The 19,867-nt window shown below is 52.3% G+C and overlaps 1 protein-coding gene across 7 annotated transcripts in view; it reads right to left on the bottom strand.

Moving 5' to 3' along the window:
• The window catches only part of NF2 (NF2, moesin-ezrin-radixin like (MERLIN) tumor suppressor), a 46,022-nt gene that overhangs the window by 6,503 nt on the left and 19,652 nt on the right, over positions 1-19,867 (bottom strand). For 2 of the 7 annotated variants that reach the window (XM_062627803.1, XM_062627809.1), the window contains exons 7-15: positions 19,183-19,258; positions 18,343-18,477; positions 16,404-16,478; positions 14,673-14,786; positions 11,352-11,474; positions 10,687-10,904; positions 9,237-9,342; positions 4,889-5,019; positions 2,882-3,041 (exon numbers count right to left, since the gene is read on the bottom strand). In XM_062627803.1, the coding sequence (XP_062483787.1) occupies positions 2,882-3,041; positions 4,889-5,019; positions 9,237-9,342; positions 10,687-10,904; positions 11,352-11,474; positions 14,673-14,786; positions 16,404-16,478; positions 18,343-18,477; positions 19,183-19,258 (1,138 nt within the window). Of the gene's footprint in view, positions 1-1,335; positions 1,381-2,760; positions 3,042-4,888; positions 5,020-9,236; positions 9,343-10,686; positions 10,905-11,351; positions 11,475-14,672; positions 14,787-16,403; positions 16,479-18,342; positions 18,478-19,182; positions 19,259-19,867 lie in introns of those variants that run through there. The other 5 variants (XM_062627806.1, XM_062627807.1, XM_062627804.1 and 2 more) reach the window with 5 other exon arrangements.

Raw genomic sequence — 19,867 nt, 5'->3', positions numbered from 1 at the left:
AGGGACTTTAAAGCTCCTCCAGTCCCAACCCCTGCCACGGGCAGGGACCCCTTCCACTAGAGCAGCTTGCTCCAAGCCCCTGTGTCCAACCTGGCCTTGAACACTGCCAGGGATGGGGCAGCCACAGCTTCTCTGGGCACCCTGTGCCAGTGCCTCAGCACCCTCACAGGGAAGAGCTTCTGCCTCAAGGCTCAGCTCAGTCTCTCCTCTGGCAGGTTAAAACCATTCCTCTTTGCCATTTCCTCCCTTAGCACTGCCACTCAAACCTCACCAAACCCCAGAAGTGTGCAAGAACCACAGTCAAGGAAAGAGAAATACAAAGCAGCTTCCCCAAACTCCTCATCCCAGCAGAGGGAGCTGATCTCCGCCTGTGCCTTGAGGGCAAATCCTCAGAGGAAAGCAGGCTCTGCAAAGAAAACACATTTACCAGAGCGCTGTGCTGAAGGAGGCAGAGGCATCACAGGCCGTCAGGGTGTCCCAGGCACGATGGTGACCAGCAGCTCCAACACGGCCCCCCTGGACCACCCCACTGCAGCCCTGCAGACACTGCCTGCCCTCAGCAGCCTGCTCCACGTGCCTGTGCTGCTCCTCAAGCAGGCAGACACGGACACCACGTGCTGCTCCACTCCAAGAGGGAGGGCTGTGTTTTCAGCCTGTTATGACAGTTTTGGCAGCAGAGAGTTGCTGGGGTTGGTTTGTTTTTAAATCCTGAATTTCTCTCTGCAGCAAACGAGGGGGAAAGTCCTGGTTTCCTTCTTTAAAGAAATCTTCAAAGGCCACCCTGCACCTCCCCTGGGCTCCCAGTCACCAGCAGCCCAGAAAAACAGGTGTGGTGAATTATTCACAGGCTAAAGGGAATGGCTTTAACCTGCCAGAGGGGAGACTGAGCTGAGCTCTTAGGCAGAAGCTCTTCCCTGTGAGGGTGCTGAGGCGCTGGCACAGGGTGCCCAGAGAAGCTGTGGCTGCCCCATCCCTGGCAGTGTTCAAGGCCAGGTTGGACACAGGGGCTTGGAGCAAGCTGCTCTAGTGGAAGGTGTCCCTGCCCATGGCAGGGGTTGGAGCTGGAGGAGCTTGAAGGTCCCTTGAACCCAAACCAGGCTGGGATGCTGTGATTTAAGCCTGTGCCGTGCTGCATGGGCTCCCTGTGGGGACAGGCACAGTGAGCCCAGTCTCACCAGCACCACCACACCCCTCTGTGGTGCGGGAGGAAGTTGTAGGCTTGCAGCAAGGGGAGCTGGCCAGAGCAGGGTGCATTGCAGGCAAGCTCATGCAGGGGTTAGTGCGGCAGGCAGTGACCCCAGCACCCCACGCAGAGAGTACCTTGGAATAACCTACTTGGAAGTCTCAAATGCAGATAGGTCTTCTGCCCTGGGCTTGAGGCTAAACCAGCAAAATAAAATGAACAACAAGAAGAAAGAATCCTCTGTGAGATGAGTAATGTCAGGTCATTTGTGCAACCTGTCCAGCTTGCCCAGAGCACTGAAGTGATCAGCAGCATCCAGGAGGGGCAGAGGGTTGGTATTACTGAAGTATTGTTAAACTGCTATTCCATTTCCAGCCTCACAGCCGCCTTCCCATCACAACCACCAAGACAAAAGCCCTCCTGCCCTCCTGGTGCCATGCACAAAACCAGGCTGTAATTGTATTCTGATGTGCTGCACTAATAGACTATTATTTCCAACCTTTGCTCCCCCAGTGAAGGTGCAGGAGCTGGGCAGCCTCAGATCCCTCCTGAAGGGAGGGGACAGGACAAGACTCCAGCTTCAAAGGAACGAAGAGTGACTGCACAGTCCCAATTAGAATGATGAGCCCAGCCACCTTCTTTAAGTGAAACAAATGGGACCATCAGCTCACTAGGAACTTGTCTCTGTCAGAAGTGAAAATTTACCATTTTCCACTTAAACTGAGGACTCTGAGCATGGAGACAAAACCCACTGGGAGCAGCAACATCTTCAGCTTCTACAGTGACAAGGGCCTGGGAAGATTCTCTGCTTTGGTGTGACAGGAACCCAAATAGCTCAGGGCTAGCAGAGTGAAGTGAGGCCCGGTAGATCCGTGTTCCTGCCCCAGTTCAGTGATCATGAACTTCCAGCCATGAAAGCTGGCATCAACTGGTATTTCCAAATCCTTTCAGCCCTTACTCTCAGGTGGGAGTAGTAAAGAGGGAAGGATTTGGTTTCAAACCCTGGAGTTGTTACCCCAGCCTGCATCCCATGCCATACAGCATTCCAGATCCCTCTCCAGGTGCGATCCCTGGGCTAGCAGACCCAGCACCCTAATTGTGGCCTAAGATACTCATCCCAACAGGATTTCTAGAGGCAGGTGGTTCCAGGGTCCACAGCACTGGGAGCAGACATCTCACACCCCACTACTAGTGGCAGATTTGGCTGTTAGTATTGGAAGCTGCACTACAGGCTGCTGGAGAACAGATTAAGAGAGAGGACGAGGCTTTTGGCTTTTTCTACTGAGCACCCAGAAGCGTTTTTGCCCTTATTATTCACCAGACAAGCTCAGTGTTTGTTTCCTTGCAATGCCTGTAGGGCACAGCTGCAACATGCAGACGGGGCTTTTCCTGTTCCTGAAGTCACTAGGGTGGTGATCCCTTCTAACAGCATCCCTTTTCAGCAAGACCTTCACAGCTCGAGGTCTCTGCATCCCTTCACACAGCACTGAAGAGACAAGGTTTGGCTATGGCAAACATCAGCCAGCACGTGGCACTCCCTGCCCCCTGGTTCAAAGCCGAGCAGCTGGGGAAGGAAGCCTAGATCAAAGAGTTTTATTATAACAACTTGTGCAAAAGCTAACCCAGACAGAAGGGTTCTGTTGTGGTTGGGTTTAAAGGGTTTCAGCAGGCGAGATACAAACTGGAGCCCTCCGATACCTTTTTGATAGTGTTGTGCTTGCTGTTGCCCCGGCTGGCGTTCTCGTTGTGCAATATATCCAGAGCTGTCTCCCTCTCCTTTAGCTTCAGTGCCTCAATTTCAGTCTTCAGCTCGTTCAGCTGCTCCTGGAGGTGTTTGCTCTTCTCCATGTACTCCACCCTAGCACACACAAAGAGTCCTGGGTTAGGCCAGGCTGACACGATACAGTGATAACAGAATGACACCAGGAAAACCTTCTCTCTGTTACTCCTAATGTGTCGAACTGAAACCAGCCTCAGCAATGATGGGGCTGTTATTAAAATGGGACCCAGGCAGCTGACCCAGGAACAAAACTAAGTTACATTACTGTATGAAAGGCTAAAGGCAGGCTGGAGCTGCTGGATGGTATTTGTAAGTCTCCCCATCCCTGCATGAAGCTGCACCATGACATTACACGTCTCAGCCTACAAGGGAGTAGTTTTAGCTCTTTCCACTGCTCTACTCCACCGCACTCTCTCCCAAAGCTAGCTCCCAAACTCAAAGGCACAAATCCTACCAGTCAGGAAGGACCCTGCTGTACTGAATTCTCGTGTTTTGGAAGGAGTTAGCTTGTAAATTGTGTGGGAGCAAGCACTGCCCCCCAAATACCAGGTATCTCTTAGCCACACAGCAAGGCTGGGAGAGACAGAGGTCTCCCAGAAACAGAAAGGAAGGAAAAAAGCAAACCCAGTTCTCAGGACTGAGCCCTCACAGCCTTCTGTGCTGAAGCATCAACTGGAGGAAAAATCACACCGTGCCAGCCATGATGAAACACTGAGAGCCAGGGCAAAGCTCCAGCAGACCAACAAGAACCCTCTCGGACAGCCAGGATTTGTAGTGAGCATTCTCCCCGCACCAGAGGAAGGAGAACAATCCCATAGAAGACAGCACAAGATGCTGCTGCTTTCAGGATTTGGCAGAGCCAAGCTCTTCCTGCTGAGGAGAGCAGGATGACCCAGTTAACAACCTGGGTACAGAAGCAGGAATTAGCCCCTTCTTTTCAGCTTCTATCTTTTTCCTTCTGGCTTTAGGAAGAGCTTTCACCTCTGTCTCCAGCACAGGGGGCTCTTATTCCACACACAGGAGAGGGCATTGAGCAGAGGCAATATAAACCATCCCTCTGGGATCCAGGGGTGCTTCATTCCTGCCCTGGGAAGTTTTGGTTGGAGCGCTATGGCAGAGCCCTTTCAGCTTTGATCTACAAGCCAGTCGATGCACAAAGCACATTATTACTACAGAGATTAAAATCGGATCTGCTTTGATTTCTGCTCGATCTGTTGTGTTGAAGGCTACACTCACACCCTCAGGAAAACACAAGATCAAAGCTCAATCAAATCCAAACTTGCTTGTGTGCACTTTTTATATAGGAACATGACACAGATTCCAGGAAAAAGGGGTTAAAGCCCCAAAGCAGGAGCTCAGCACACACTGCAGCTACTTTCCATTCTCTGGACACACTGCACATGCAGTGGCACCAGCCTGCCACAGCTCAGCACACCAGCAGCCAGGCTGCTCCTAACCTTCTACCAAGATGAACAATTCAAGCCTAAACAAGAGCCAGGGTAATCTTATGGAGAGGAAACTCTGGTGCCCCCAACATAAGAAGCTGTGGCCGCCCCATTCCTGGCAGTGTTCAAGGCCAGGCTGGACACAGGGGCTTGGAGCAAGCTGCTCTAGTGGAAGGTGTCCCTGCCCATGGCAGGGGCTGGAACTGAAGGAGCTTTAAGGTCCCTTCCAACCCAAACCAATCTGGGATTCTATGAATCAAGCTCAGCATGCTTAAGCCTGCCTCTAAGCAGGCAGCAGGGACATGCCTGTGACACCAGGTCAACCAGAGCTATTAATCCAAAAGGAATACAAAAGGCTTCTCTCCCCTTTTCACCTCACACTGGTGCTTGTCTGGTACTTAAAAACTACATTCAGCACCCATCCAATTCCTCCCACTACAACTGAGGCACAAATCCCAGTGCTGGACACATGCCACATACTTCTCTTTCTCTATTTCCATCGAAAGCCTCTTCATGTCAGTATCCTTGAAGTCAAAAGACAGGCTCTCACTGATGAGGTTGAAGCTTGGCAGGTCAGTAGGCAGTGCTGTTGTACTTGAGTTCATAGACTGCTAAAGAGAGAGTACAGATTAATCCCTCTTGGCACACAAATGTTCCTATAGCAAACGTTCTGTAACAGAGGTAAAATAAAGCAGCAACTAAGCACACACAACAAGGCACTACTTGCTAATGCTGTAGTAAGGGCTTGAACTGCTACTCACACAGGTAACAACACACTCTTCTTGGGGCTGGGTGTATTCCACCTTGCAGAGTGCTGAACTAGAAGGATCTCATCATTTGTATGGGGAAAGGGAAGGGGCACGTGTGGATGAGCTTTAAGGTCTCTTCCAACCCAAACCAGGGTGGGATTCCTGATGTGGCACAGCCCATGACCCTGTTTGCCTGAATCAACCTCAAACTTTCTGGAGAACAGATTATGAGGCTGCTCTTTTGCTGGTGATCTTTTAACACAGGAGATGGCGAGCACACCAAGCACTGGATCAGCTTGAAGAACCCCCTGCTCCATTTCCAATTTGCTCTTCCATTCTATTGTTCCTTTGGGACTCCGCTCTTTGTGGCAGTGAAGAGGAGAAAGACACCTCCTGCCTTCAAAATCTATTGACAGAACTTGGTAAAATCAAGGTTTTATCGCTGCTGTGCCACTTAAAGTCAGTCAGAAGCTGCCTTTTGGGAGACATCTGACAGCTATTTAACGTTAGAGATTTAAAAAGCACAAGCTGTGAACAGTGGCAATGCCAGATCCTGTATGACAGCAGAGTCCTGCACTTCACAGCTCCCCACAGCGTGAGCAAAGACCAACGTAACCCCAAGGGTTAACTCAGGCAGCAGTTCCAGCAAGGACCATGGAGATGCACCAATGTTCCAAGTATTTAGGAACCACTGCCAGATTCAGCTGGAAATGCAGAGATAACACCGGGAATTGCTCCTTGCACCGGAGCAGGGATCTGGGACTCTCTCCCTCCTGCATGATGCTGCAATACCCCCATTGACACACACACACTGCCAGGCCTCACGTTTCATCTTCCCCTAAAAAAACAACCCTTCTCTCAGTCCAAATTCCTGTCACACCTCTAACAAAGGGGCTCATTCCCAGCAGAGGAACAGCATCCTGCCTCCAGTCATCACTCTGCTCCTGCACTACGCTCAATGAGGTTGCAAGCAGCAGCGCACGTCAAGGATCTGAGTCACAACTGCTGCCAGTGTGCTCAGCCCTCGTGTTGGATGGGACTAATCCAGCCTGGCACCCAAAAGGTCACCCACCTCCCTGCTAGACATTCATGCTTGCTTTAATGACAACAGTGTGCCCAAGCCAGCCTGGACGAGGGGGTGCTGGGGACGGTGCTGCAGAGGCTGCTCTGGCAGCACGCACCAAAAGCTGGTAGGATGGTTCTAGGGGCCCTGCTCCAGCACACGAGCTCTTGAACTTCAGCTGATTCTTTCTTTCCCTCATTCCTCCTCTTTGGGATACTCCAGGGATTGTTTGCAGCCAGCTCTGCTTCAACAGGAGCCGCCAGTGCCGGGCCGGTGACAGATTTACTCTGCACATAACCTGCCTCTTCCCTCACCACCAGCCTGGAATTCACAAGTAGCCAGGGCTCATCCCCTGCTCGCTCTTGGGCTGGACACAGCGAGAGGAACAACATTTCATGTCTGCTGCAGAGGCAGAGCTGGAAAGCAAACACCCAGTACAAGCAGAGACGAGGACCTCCAACTGCACTGCTCGGCTTGGCTGGAGCACAGGTTAGACTCACACCAAGGAGGCAGGAGTTCTGCCTGCCCTTTGCTGCTAGCACAGAGCACATTAATTGCAGAGCAGGGCTGAAAGGGACAGCTGAATCCCTAAATCCCAGTCTCAAAGGAAAAGGGACAGGTTGCCAAAGCACTTCCCTGATTCAAGTGCTTGCATCCCATTGACATTCAAGTCCTATCCCTGCAAGGCACTGAGGTGTTCGCAAAGCCCTTCCCATGTGAGATTCTAGGATCTGTGCTGGGCAGGATGCTCACAACCGGGCTGGTGGCCTTCAAACCACCTTTAGCATTTCTTTTCAGCACAAGCTACTTGGGCTTTGTTTTGAAGAATAAACCCCAAAGAGCAGCAGTCGGATCTGAGCAGGAATTTCAGCTGCTGCAATCATTAAACCCAGGTACCCATGTGTCACAGTTACACCAGCCACTTCCTCCATGAAGCAACAAAACAAACGGTGTAGAAGTTAGAGAGCAGGAGCAGTGAGGAAGAGGGAGGAAAAAACAGCAAAGAGCAAACTGAAGACTTTCAAAGACGTGGCTTAATGTCTGGGGCAAACATTTCCCTGCCATGGCAGTGATCCTGGGCAGGTCTTGCAGCTGGCACCCAGAGTTTTAATCCAGGGACACAGGGTGACAAAGGGGACACAGACCTTTTCCTTCTGTGTCTCCTCACCTGGAGCAAACTGCATAACCCTGTTCCTGCATTAAAGCAATTGCCTGCCATGAATACAGGTGACAGTGGACATCCCTCTGGAGTACAGAGCAGGAGAGAAAGAGGAAGCACAGAGCAAGTCATGTCATGAGGCTTCCCCTGAAGATAGAGCTCCTTGCACTGCCACTGCCTTTCCTTCACTGCTCAAGGATTTGGGCAAGCCCAAGACAGCCACTTACTGCTTCCAGCAGATCAGAGAAGAGATGAGTGCCTTTAGTCTTGCCCTGAGTGGTACCTGAAGGGCAGTGAAGGAGGGAAGAGCCGCTGCCAAGTGAGTAAGGAATGAATTGTTCTCCTAGCCCTGACGATCTGAGACTCAGATTCACGTCTCATTTCTCATGCATCACCTACCAGTCACATCACAGAAGCAGCCTGAGCTTCAAGGACTAAAAAGACACTGAAACAAGCTTTAAGGGACCAGCATTAGATAATGGAAAGTTAAAAGATACATACATAGCTATATATATATATGTTTCTTGCCTTTTCTGCAACATACAGCTAGGTTAATGGTTGGACTCAATTACCTTAAGGGTCTTTTCCAACCTAATGATTCTACATCCATCCACTCCCTGCTTCCTCCCTTGCTCTTGCTCCTCCAGAGGGAAGTCCTGCCTAGCTCTCAGTGCCAGGGGACGACACAGCACAAGCCCTGGTACCGTGGAAAAGATCAAGCTCAGTGTTATACTCTCATTACAGAAGAGAGGAGCTGGAATCCTGCACCGCTGGGCAGAGCTGCCATTCACCTGAGGGACATGAGTCTCCCAACAGCAGCTTTCAAACTGCTTCATCCCTCAGGCCACCAGCTTTGAAGTGAGCATCTTACTCTGGCTCACGTAGCAGAGGGATGGGAGGGGCCACAGGGGACAGGAGAAGCAAGGCAGGCACAACAGGGGATGGAAGAGTCCAGCAAGGAGTTGTCACCTGGATATGGGCACAAACAGCACCACATCCCTCTTGTGCTGAGGGCTCCAGAACTAGGATCCCAGAATCCTAGACACTTGTAAAATAAGGAGCACTCCAAGCTAAGCTTTAGCAAGCCCTGGAGGTGTCCCAGAGCTCAGAGCACCTGCCTGTTTCCCATCTCTGCAACTGTGAAAAGCTTTGAGATGCTTTTGCAGGGAACTTCAAGCAGATTCCTTCACCTCCATCCTCTTCAATCCACTCTTCAGAAGTTCCCAGAGGATGGGAAGGAGCCTGCAGGTACAGCATTAGAGAAGTGGAGGAAAGGAACTGCCAGACAGAACAGAGCCATGGTCATTTAGGCCGGTTTCAGCAACCAGGACCAGATGCTGCAGAGGAAGGTGTGAAATCTTAATGGGCAATCATGGAATTGTCTCCCTTCAAGGAAGTGGGTTTTAATTCCGGCACATAGGAGCACAGTGACCACTTTATGCCAAAGAATGAATTTACAGCTTCTGAACAATGTTTATCCAACCTAACAAGGATCAGGACACCTCTGTTCAGTATTTAACCCTATTTTAAAGGCTGTTTGCTCCACACGTGCTAGCAAAGTGCAGCCCTGACCTGGGTGTTAAATGGATTCTACACTTGCTGCCTTTAATTTCTCCAGCAGCTGCTTTACTCTTGCAGCATGAGGCAGGGCAGGTGGGGGAGAAAGAAAACAACAAAGAGCAAAGTAATGGATGGGGTGTCTGGATGGAGGGAGCAAGCACTGCAAAGGGTTTCTGAACAGCAATGCAACGGGACAGCTTGTATCCCTCCACCGATGGGATGGAGATAGGAGACTCCTCCAGGTTACAGAGGAGGGCACATTTAGGGGCTGGGGATTACAATCCAGCTCGCTCTTACTGTGTATGATGACTTGCTGGTGATCTCCAACAGCTTCTGCTTCGCTCTCCGCTCAGACTCACGGGCCTCCTGAAGATCCTGCTTCAGCTGATCAGCCTCCTTCGCCCTACAGACATACAGCAAAAGGCAACTATCAGATGGAAGTTGAGAGGAACGAGAAGCTGGAGGAGCAGCATCACAGTGTAGGTGTGCAATAGGTTGAGATTTGACCCCCAACAAGACCTAAACTAAGAAATCATTGGAGCAAGGGAAATGGCAGAACCTCTGACACGTGGGATGTTTCAATAAGCACAGAACTCCAAGCCACAACGGGGCAGCTCTGCCATGGGCTGTGTGAGCACCAGTGAGCAAGGCCAAGGGCTGGAGAAGTGGGCTAAGGCACCAGGACAGGGAGAACTTCAAAAGTTAAGCTCAGACCTAAAGCAGGAGAGGCAGCTCTCTGACAAGTTACCCTCCACTAACAATTTGCTGCATTCAAAAAGGAAGCAGCACCCAAGATTTGCCTACCACTAGAGCCCAGCTATTCTAGGACTAGTATTTACCCTCAAGGACTGCCCCCCAAAGAGAAAGCCAAAGGAGGAAGAGTGCTTTCTTTGCTGGACTGAATTCTGAGTGTAGACTTTGTAAGATAGAGACCAAGGCAAGATGAGATGGACAAGGGCAGCGTTCATCCAAGCAGAAGGGCTGATGCCAAACAAGCTCTCACATGGAAAGGAGTAATCAGCTGGAAGGAAACAAGAATCATCTTTTACTTGCTCACTACCAAATGCACGATGGGACCTGGGCTCTGGTATCAAGAGGATGGAAACACCAGGTTTAACAAGAAGCAAGGACTCCAGGAGCTAGGGGTTAGCTCAAGGCTAACCTGAAACAGAGAGCTCACCACCAGGAAGGAGAACTAAAAACAGAGGCAAACAGGAATAAAGAGGGAATAGGGAATGTAGATCTACCATCCAGAGGAAAAAACAACCACAAGTGTTATTAATGTCACATACTTTGAGGAATGCAGTGGGTGTTTGCAGAAATTACCCCAAAGTAGAGCTGCTGCTGTCAGGGCACAAGAGGCACAGGAGGCAGAACACCAAGGGCCTTGGGACCTTCTCCCCTGCTGACAGCCCCTCTCCTTGCTCCCATCACAGAATCCCTCCCAAAAGAAGGCTTTGGAGACAGGTCTCCAGCTCTAATCCAGGGGAAGATCAGGGCCACCACTGCTCTACCAGCACCATTTCCTACCGGGACACAGCCCAGCTGTGGCAAACAGCAAGACAGAGAGAGATGGATGGAGAAACCAGCCAGCCCTGGGGCTATGCACTGCTGTACACACACAGGAGGCCAAGGGCTCACTACACACCCTCGGATGGATTAACTCAAGGCATGAGCCACTCTTTCAGCCAAGTCAAAGGGGGTTGGAAAGCAAAGCAGAGGCAGCTGCAAGGTTGGACCCTCTGACCTCCTCTCCGACTCCTCGGCCATTTTCAGTGCCAACATCTCTGCCTCCAGCACCTTCTGCTCCATCAGCCGCTTCTCCTCCTCCGTCCGGATGGCCGTGGCTTTGATCCGCTGCATCTCCTGCTCAGCCTCGGCTGCCTTCTGAGCCAGGAGCTTGGCCTCCTCCTCCGTGATCTGCGCCTTCTCGGCCAGCAAGTCTGCTGTCTCTTCGGACCTCATCTGAGAAACAAGGCACATGGAGCCATCAAGCACACTGAACGTCCCCCCAAATGTGCTCACAGCCTCCGGAGCACAGCCCTGAGCTGCTCGCTCCACATGGTTGCCCATAGAGTCCCTCCCTCCCTTCCATGCAAGCCTGCAGCTTCTGCAGCCAAGACCTGGATGTGCCCAGGCTCTGCTCCAAATCATCCTCCTTTGTGTCCCTCCATCCACCCTCCTGATCACCATCCACCAGCAGCACTTTGAGAACAGAATCACAGAACCAACCAGGTGGGAAAAGCCCTTTAAGCTCATCCAGTCCAACCCCAGCACTGCCAAGGCCACCACTAACCCATGGCACTGAGGGCCTCGTCTGCACAGCCACAGGACAGTCACAATGTGCCTCCTGAAACACTTTGGCAGTGGAAAGAGTGAGGAAAAGCTGCAGTGCCTCAGGAAACAACCTACCAGAGCCTCATTGGCCATTGTTGCCTCTTCCTTTAACTGCATCAACCGTCTCTCCAGCTCATCCCTTTTCCTTTCAGCCTCTTCCCTCATTTGCTTCTCTCGGGCCAGGCGCTGCCGTTCCATCTAGGAGAGAGGGATTGGGGAAAGCAAGGAGAAACAATACACATTAGAAAGGCTTTTCATAGCATGAGGAACGGTCACTGTGTGTGGTTAGAGCACAGGACTGCACTGCTGCCTCCTCTCTGCTTATCAACACTGGGAGCTTCACTACATGGGGGTGACCTAACACATTCAGCTCCCTTGTAAAGGGCCATTCCTGAGACAAGCCCTATCCTATCAGCCCTATCAGGCTGTTCCCTACAGCACAGCCACCCAAGCAGGTGACTGCATACCAAAGAGCTCCCCCCTCCACTGCCTCACAGGGCAGGCTCACACAAGGAAGGTCCCAAGAGCTCCAGCTACCCGCAGAGCTCCTTACAGCACACTGACCAGAGAGCAAGGCTGGGCTTAAGGGCAGGCTGAGGGCATCTTCCAAACACCAAGTACAGACACACGGCAAGGCAGGAGCTTGGAGGATGTGGAGAGCTCCTGCTTTGGATCAGGCACCTAACCCAGCGGGCCTGAAACATCACCTCCACTCATTCCTAGGGGAGGGCACAAAGCATGCAACCACCTCTGCCAGCTCCCACATCATGGAATCACAGAACCAGCCAGGTTGGAAAAGCCCTTTAAGCCCATCCAGTCCAACCATTCCCCAGCACTGCCAAGGCCACCACTGCCCCATGGCACTGGGGCCTCCTCTCCACGGGGTGTGAACACTTGCAGGGACGGTGACTGCAGCCCTGCCCTGGGCAGCCTGTTCCAATGCCTCAGCACCCTCTGGGGCAGGAATTGTTCCTCAGCTCCATCTAAACCTGCCCTGGGGCAGCTTGAGGCCGTTTCCTCTTGTCCCATCCCTTGTTCCTTGGGAGCAGAGCCCAGCCCCTCCTGCCTCCATCCTCCTCTCAGGCAGTTGTAGGGAGCCATCAGGTCCCCCCTGAGCCTTCTCTTATCCACACTGAACCCCCCAGGTCCCTCAGCCCTTCCCCATCACACTTGGGTTCCAGGCCCCACACCAGCTCCAGTGCCCTGCTCTGGCCCTGCTCCAGCACCTCAAGGTCTCTCTTGCAGTGAAGGGCCCAAAACTGAACTCAGGATTTGAGGTGCAGCCTCACCAGTGCCCAGTGCAGGGGCACAATCCCTGCCCTGGCCCTGCTGCCGCACTGGTGCTGATCCAGGCCAGGATGCTGGTGGCTTCCTGGCTGCCTGGGCACAAGCTGCTCAGGTTCAGCTCCATCAATCAGCATCCCCATGAGCAGTTTCCAGCTGCACTTCCTCAAGCCTGGAGCATTGCATGGGGTTGTTGTGGCCCAAGTGCAGGACCAGCACTGAGCCTTTTGAACCTCATCCCATCGCCCTCATCTCATGGATCCAGCCTGTCCAGATCCTCTGCAGAGCCTCCTGCCCTCCAGTAGGCCAACTTGGTGTCACCTTCAGGTACACGAGCTCTCTCCCCCAGCTCCACCTGCAGGAAACAGCAATGCTTCCCCAGGAGGGGAACACCCAAGCTATGCTGAGACATCCCACCAGAATCCACCACCTCTTCCCAGAAGATGCTGAGAGCATTGTGCAGACAGAATGCGCCCAACCACTGCCTCTCCACTAACCAACAGCCCAAAGGGAGCCATTGGGCTGATAAGCACACCACGTTTAATCCCTCCAGCAGGACAGGCTGGGTGTTTTATCAGCATCCCCACTGCAGGCAGGACTCACAGCTTGGCACAGGCCACCCGCTGGCTTTAATAAGGGAAGTAAGTGTGACAAAACACATCTCTGCTCCTTGGACACCAACTGTATTCTGAGAGTGAGACTCCCACTGCTCAAACAGCTCTGCTGCCTTCTCTTAAAGGTTTCCCTCATTAATTATCATTATGATCTGCATCCCACTCAGGACCTCCATTAACACGAATTCCCAATACAAAAGGACGGTCCAGAACCAGTTCCTAACTGCGGGTGCTGGGGAGGGAGGAGAGCAGGCAGCAGCACGGTGGCTACAGCAGGGCAGCCAACCCAAGCAGGAGCCTGACCCTTCCCATAGGGCACAAGTGCTCTGGGTTGGAGAGCCCATGCGAGGTGCCCAGCTCCTGCTGGCCCTCAGCACCCTCACCTCTCCCAGCAGCCCAGCTAAGCACAGATCCCAGGTCCTGCTCATGTTATTCCAACACATAAACCTGCCCCTGAAGCCACCAGCACTTGGACACCTCAATGCTCCTTCCACAGAGAGCTTTTGCTCCACGGCACCAACTCCTTACTGACCAGAGGAAGCAAGAATCCCCATTCCCAGAGGAGCTGCCCTAGTTCTGCTCAGAGTGACTCATGTCCCATCCTCTCCTGCCCCATGAGCTGCAGGAAGGAGAACTGCTTCAGGAGGTGCCTGTGGGGCAAGCCATGCCACATCTCCAGGTCAGCCCAGCACCTCAAGGCCAAGCTCAGCACCATGCAGCCACCTCTGTGGCCATGCTCAAACCCATTAACTTAACAGTCCCTTGAGCATCAGGCCCTCCTGGGTACAAGTGGCTGCTCCGGTTTCTCCTGCTGCAATATAGTGGTTTGATTGCAAAAGGGCCATTTATATTCTAAGCACCAGCACTCAGATTAGCTGTGCAGGTTTCAGGGAGTAGAAAAGGTCTACGAGCAGAAAACAATGATTCAGACAATCCAATTTGCTGATGTATGTTCATTGCCTCCACGCTGGTGCCTCCAAAGAGGCGTTCTCACCGCCTGGGCTGACCTGCGGCAGATAAAGGGGGCCAGCAGCAGATTAGCATGCAAGCTGCATGCCCCAGCCCCGGCGTGCATTCCATCAGCAGGCAATTAGACAAGGAGGCAAAGAACCTCAGCAAAGCACTGCTCCCCCTCACAGCCTCTGCTTTCCCTACAGGCAAATACCCCCTCACACAGCAGCTTGCCAGCCACGGAGCCCAGGGGTAAAGCAAGGCAGGGAAGATGTGCACACACCTGCAGGACACCCGGATCAGCTCTTCCCTCCCATCATCCCAGTTTTGTGCTCCAGTATAGGGGCTGGATGCGGGCTGCCACCGGCCTGCAGAGCCAAGCTGGGCATGGCTGGCGAGCCGGGAGCAGTCTATTAACAAGATGTTCACAGGCCCTTCCCTCAAAGCTGCTCCTAGTGCTTGGTGCCATTCTGGAGACTGCTCCCTCCCGAGTTCATTTGCAGCTCTGATTTCAGCTCACGGTTTGGTTACGGGAGATGTCTCTCACCTGCTTCCTGGCTTTCTCCTCCCTGGCCTGTGCTTTCATCTGCTGGACCTCCAACGAGTCTGCCTTCCTCCTCCTCATGAAGAGGTCGTGGTTTCCAATGCACAGCTGAAGAATCTATTCCAGTCGAGGGTGAAGAGTGGAGAGAAAGAGCTGTACACATGACGACCAGGAGGTGGTTTGTATTCCTGACACACAGAGCCACTACAGCTGCTTGGGTCTGGTGCTTGTAAGCACCTCCACCCACTATCCCACACCCTACCATAGCTCCCTGGTCCTCACTGCCCCCCTTTCTTTAGGCTCAAGATCAACTTGTGCCTTCTCTCAAGTGCATGTGTCAAGCATTGAGACTAAAAAAAGAAACAAAAAAAGAGGAAGAAAAACCTTTTCCATTCTGGACAAACAGAAGGTTTATAAAAAACCTCCTTGAACATCCCCAGATACTTTTGCTGAAGGCTTTGAGGACCACCACGGGTTCCTCTGGTACTCAAGGAGGACACGGGAGGTGGCAATACTAGAGGAGGGTTAGCAAAAGGATGGGTACACAAGAGAGTGAAAGCTCTTCTCAGCAAGAACAGCAGGTTCTAAACTGGGATTCCTTTCTAAAGCACTGATTCACAAGCCCATCTGCTGTTTCACTTCACAGGTCACAAATGGCTTCTCTGGAGTCACAGGAGCTTCAGCACTATGAACGTGGTGCAGTGGGTTCCCTAAGGCATGGGAAGTACAGGACAGGCTCCACCAGGACAGCAAAGGACCCTCATGCAACTTAGCGACGGTGCACAACTACTACAGGACCCGGATCAAAGCTCCTCCAGATACCAAATTCACAACACTGGCTAAAGCTGGTCTCTAACACAGATGCTCAACATAGCCCCCACCATCCTTGTACAAGGAGAGTGTCCTCAGAGGGGACCAGCCTAGCAAAAGCCAGGACTGTGCCTGGCAATGGTCCCAGAACAGGGAGATCTACATCATAGGGCAGAATGGGAAAGGTCTGCAGAAGAAAGGGGATCTGGAAAAAAGATCATAGAATCCCAGCCTGGTTTGGGTTGGAAGGGACCTTAAAGCTCAACCCCCTACCATGGGCAGGGACCCCTTCCACTAGAGCAGCTTGCTCCAAGCCCCTGTGTCCAGCCTGGCCTTGAACACTGCCAGGGATGGGGCAGCCACAGCTTCTCTGGGCACCCTGTGCCAGCGCCTCAGCACCCTCACAGGGAAGAGCTTCTGCCTCAGAGCTCAGCTCAGTCTCTCCTCTGGCAGGTTAAAGCCATTCCCCTTGGCCTGTCCCTACATCCCTTGTCCCAAGCCCCTCTCCAGCTTTCCTGCAGCCCCTTCAGGCACTGGAGCTGCTCTAAGGTCTCCCCTTCAGGAGCCTTCTCTTCTCCAGGCTGACCCAGCCCAGCTCTCTCAGCCTGGCTCCACAGGATGAGGTGACAAGAACGTTTTACTCACTGAGTGCTTCCACTGTGCAGGTCAACCCAAGGGCTCAGCAAGGGAACACAAAAAACAGGAGAGGGGGGGAAGATGTTCTGTGAACAAGCTTGACTTGAGCTGCCCCTTCCTCTTCTCGAGCCTCTCAGTAGTAACTGCTACCAAATGACATCTAGAGCCCAGGCAGGCCAGCACACTGCCTCTGCCTGCTCCAAGGAAAGCCCCAAAAGAACACTGCCTCATACTGCCTGCAGGAACTACTGCTGCAGCCCATAAAAATGACTCCGTCTGGAGACTTACCAGCTTATTCACACGCAGCTTTGATGAATTGAATTTAAAAACATCAATCTTTTTGTCCAATGGCTTAATGGTAAACTGAAAAGGGAAAAATAAAGAGGGAGAGAGTTATCAGAGAGCAGTGCATTTAATAAAGACACAGCTATAAATGTCTTACTGAAAGCTTTGGCTCGGAGGAGGTCAGCAGTGTCAGACAAACAAGGCTGAGAGCTGTCCCTGTGGCTTTTAGCCAAGCAAGAGAACCAGTATCAAAAGCAAGCAAGGAGACAACTGTCCCTCTGCTCAGACAAACGTGAGGCCACAGAAGCAATGAGAGTGCTGTCTACCCACAGGCTGCAACACAGCACCTTGCAGAGGGCAGAGGCAGCCTAGCACCTCCGGAGGCAGGATGCTGCTCTCCTGCTGCTCCAGAGAACAGAGAAACCACAGCAGGAACTCCTGATGCTTCTGGAGGAAGAACCAGCTCAGGTGCCTGATGGTGGGTAAGGAGGTTGCATGAGGAACACAGCAACAGGAGCTGCTGCCCTGCCCAGTGACACCTCCACTCGCAAGGGCTGCCCAGGAGGGTTTTGGTCTCTGGCAGTCAGCCCTGTCACAAGCCCTGTCACTCTGAACTCCAGTATCCTCTCTCTCTGTATTCACACTCTAGGTACCAACCAAACAGTTCCAGCCATGGCTTGGAGAGCAGGACACAGGTGGCATGACCAGACTCCAGCAACCCAACCCCTGCATAGACAGGTAACTCTGCACTAGCTAAAAGGGCACTTGAAGAGCTGGAGTGCTCACAGCACAGCATTCCTTAGCAGCACGCTTGTATTCCATCACTCTGCCACACACTGCAAAACCACCCAGCTGAGACAGCACTCGAGCAGTCTGTGTCCATTAAAGCAGGCCTGTTTGTCAAGCCATGGCACTGCCTGACCAGGGCTGGGCAGAGCTGGCCCTGGCAGGGCTTTGTTTCATCAGTTTAAGAGCCAACCTTTAGACTTACACACAGGCAGATGTGAGTGCACGTCCCTGGACTGAGGCTCCAGCACAGCCCTACCAGGCCTGGAAAGCAACAGCCAGGAGAGGAACTGCAGCTCCAGGTAAAGAGCCAGTCTTGCCTGGGCTGGATCAAAGCCCTCTGCTGCTGATGGAGCTGTCATAGCCAGCTGTTGAGCCTGTTTACTACCATGTCAGCTCTACTCGTGGTCACTTCATTACACAGATCAGTGACCTGATGGAAGGTAACAGTCCCTTCTCCCAGGAGAAAGCTCTGTTACAGCCTTGTGTCAGGAGCTGGTTAGGGAGGCTCCTGAGGCAATCACTGAGCAGGCAGCTGCTGCTGCACTTGTCTGTCACAGGCAGGAAAGCCCTTGGAAGTCACCAAGCGTGGGGCTGTCCTGCAGAGCTGGGAAGCTCTTCATTCTTAGACAAGAACTCCAGCATGGCCTCACTGCGCACAGAACTGCACAAGACATGCAATAAATATGAGGAACCTTCAGCTTCCACCCTGATCAATATCAGCATTAGCTTAGAAAACCATTTTTAATTAAGAAACTCATTTTCTTCCTCGCAACGAGGCAGCTCCTTCCCTTGAGCTGCTGTCTCAGACTGAAAACCGAGCCCATCAGCTCACCCTCCACTGCCAAGTCCATTGCTGTTCCCAACTGGGTTTGGTGGCCAACGACTCAGAAGACTCATATTTATGCTCTGGATTTAATAAGTATCTACCCCAACAGCAGGCTTAAATTACCCAACTTCCTAAAAAGATTCCAGCTGTCATGCCAAGCCTGGCAGCCTGAAAACCCCGGTGATGTAATGAGATGACAAGAGCTCTTCTCACCAGGAAAACACCTCGCTATTTCATAAAACAGTATATAGACACTGGAATACATAGTGGGTACACTGGAATATATAGAGTAAAGCAGAGAGCTCAGCTTCTGAGCTCTGGCCTTACCTCTTTATCGCTGTATGAGATATTGCGGATCTCGTTCCATGGGAAGGAGATTTTAGGGGTCAACCTGTTGTCTGGGTCATAAATGTGAAGACCCAAGGCATCCACTCCAAGGAGCAGCTCGGTGCCCTTTTTGTTCTACAGGAGGAAAGAAAAAAGCAGAAACCCCTTTAATTCCACTAGGAGGGTTGACATGACCCATTGCTAGCTTCATCACCCAGCCCTGAGCAGCAACCCACCAGTACTGTGCATCTGAAGAGCTTCTGGAAGCATCAGAAGGACCTGGAAAAAGGTTCCAGGAAGACCTTGTAACGGTCTTCCCATACCTAAAGGGGTCCACAGGAAAGCTGGAGAGAGGCTTTGGACAGGAGCCTGTAGGGACAGGCCAAAGGGAATGGCTTTAACCTGCCAGAGGGGAGACTGAGATGAGCTCTGAGGCAGAAGCTCTTCCCTGTGAGGGTGCTGAGGCGCTGGCACAGGGTGCCCAGAGAAGCTGTGGCTGCCCCATCCCTGGCAGTGTTCAAGGCCAGGTTGGACACAGGGGCTTGGAGCAAGCTGCTCTAGTGGAAGGAGTCCCTGCCTGTGGCAGGGGTCGGAACAGGATCGGAACTTTAAGGTCCCTTGCAACCCAAACCAGGGGATTCCATGACACAGCTTCTGACACTGATCTTGTCTGAAGAAGAGCTCCTGTGGGAGCAGCTCTTCACCTCCAGCCATGTAGCACCGCTACAACAACATCTCCCAGGTCTGCTGGCTCTCCAAAGCTCCAAATCCCACAGCAACACAAAAGATGAACACAAGTGCTACACCAGCAAGCAGACACGTCCCACAGCCTGCACTCACCCTAATAGCAAAATAGTTCACTCCATACATCTCCAAGTCCTGAGCTATCTTCAAATACTCCATTTCAGCTTCATCTCTGTCAGGCAAAGAAAGGTCAGCGTTACAGTGTTCAGCAGGATCAGGGAGAGAGGCACGACTGCTCCTTCTAAGCCTAAGCACTCACAAGCTTTAAAACCTGGACTGTGTCTATCACACAGGTCAATCCTGTCTTTGCTGGCAAGATCAATAAAGTCCAACAGCAAATCCCACTCTGCAGCTTGCCAGCATCTTAATGGCTGCCAAGGCCTTGAGAGATGCAGCACTTCAAGCTTTGCTTTGTCTGTCTCCCAATCCTTTGGGCATAATTAGGAAGTCCTTGGCTGGGAGGATCCATCTGACTTCAGGCTTATCCACCTGACAAGGAGCAGTTTTCCACCTGAGGCAGCAATAACACTTCATCAGAACACATCCCCACTTCTTTTCCTGGCTCCCAAATCACCCTGACCCCAGGCAGCAGGGCTGCTCACCTCCCTGCCCTCTGCAGGTGGCCCTGCACACCATCAGGACCCTGTCACTGACCTGAGGACAGCAAAGAAAGCCCTTTGTCCTTCGTGAGTGTGCTGCAGAGGTGTGCTGGGATTAACCCTGCTGCCAGCAGAGCTCATCCATCACCTGCCCAAGCTCCCCAAACCCTGTGGTCCTGATG

This window comes from Pezoporus occidentalis, unplaced genomic scaffold (genome assembly GCF_034315485.1).
Source record: "Pezoporus occidentalis ecotype Australia unplaced genomic scaffold, CSIRO_AGI_Poc_V1 ctg308, whole genome shotgun sequence".
In the NCBI taxonomy this organism is placed as follows: Eukaryota; Metazoa; Chordata; class Aves; order Psittaciformes; family Psittacidae; genus Pezoporus; species Pezoporus occidentalis.
Note: the sequence above shows the minus strand (reverse complement) of the source record. Positions and strands in the feature narration are given on the sequence as shown.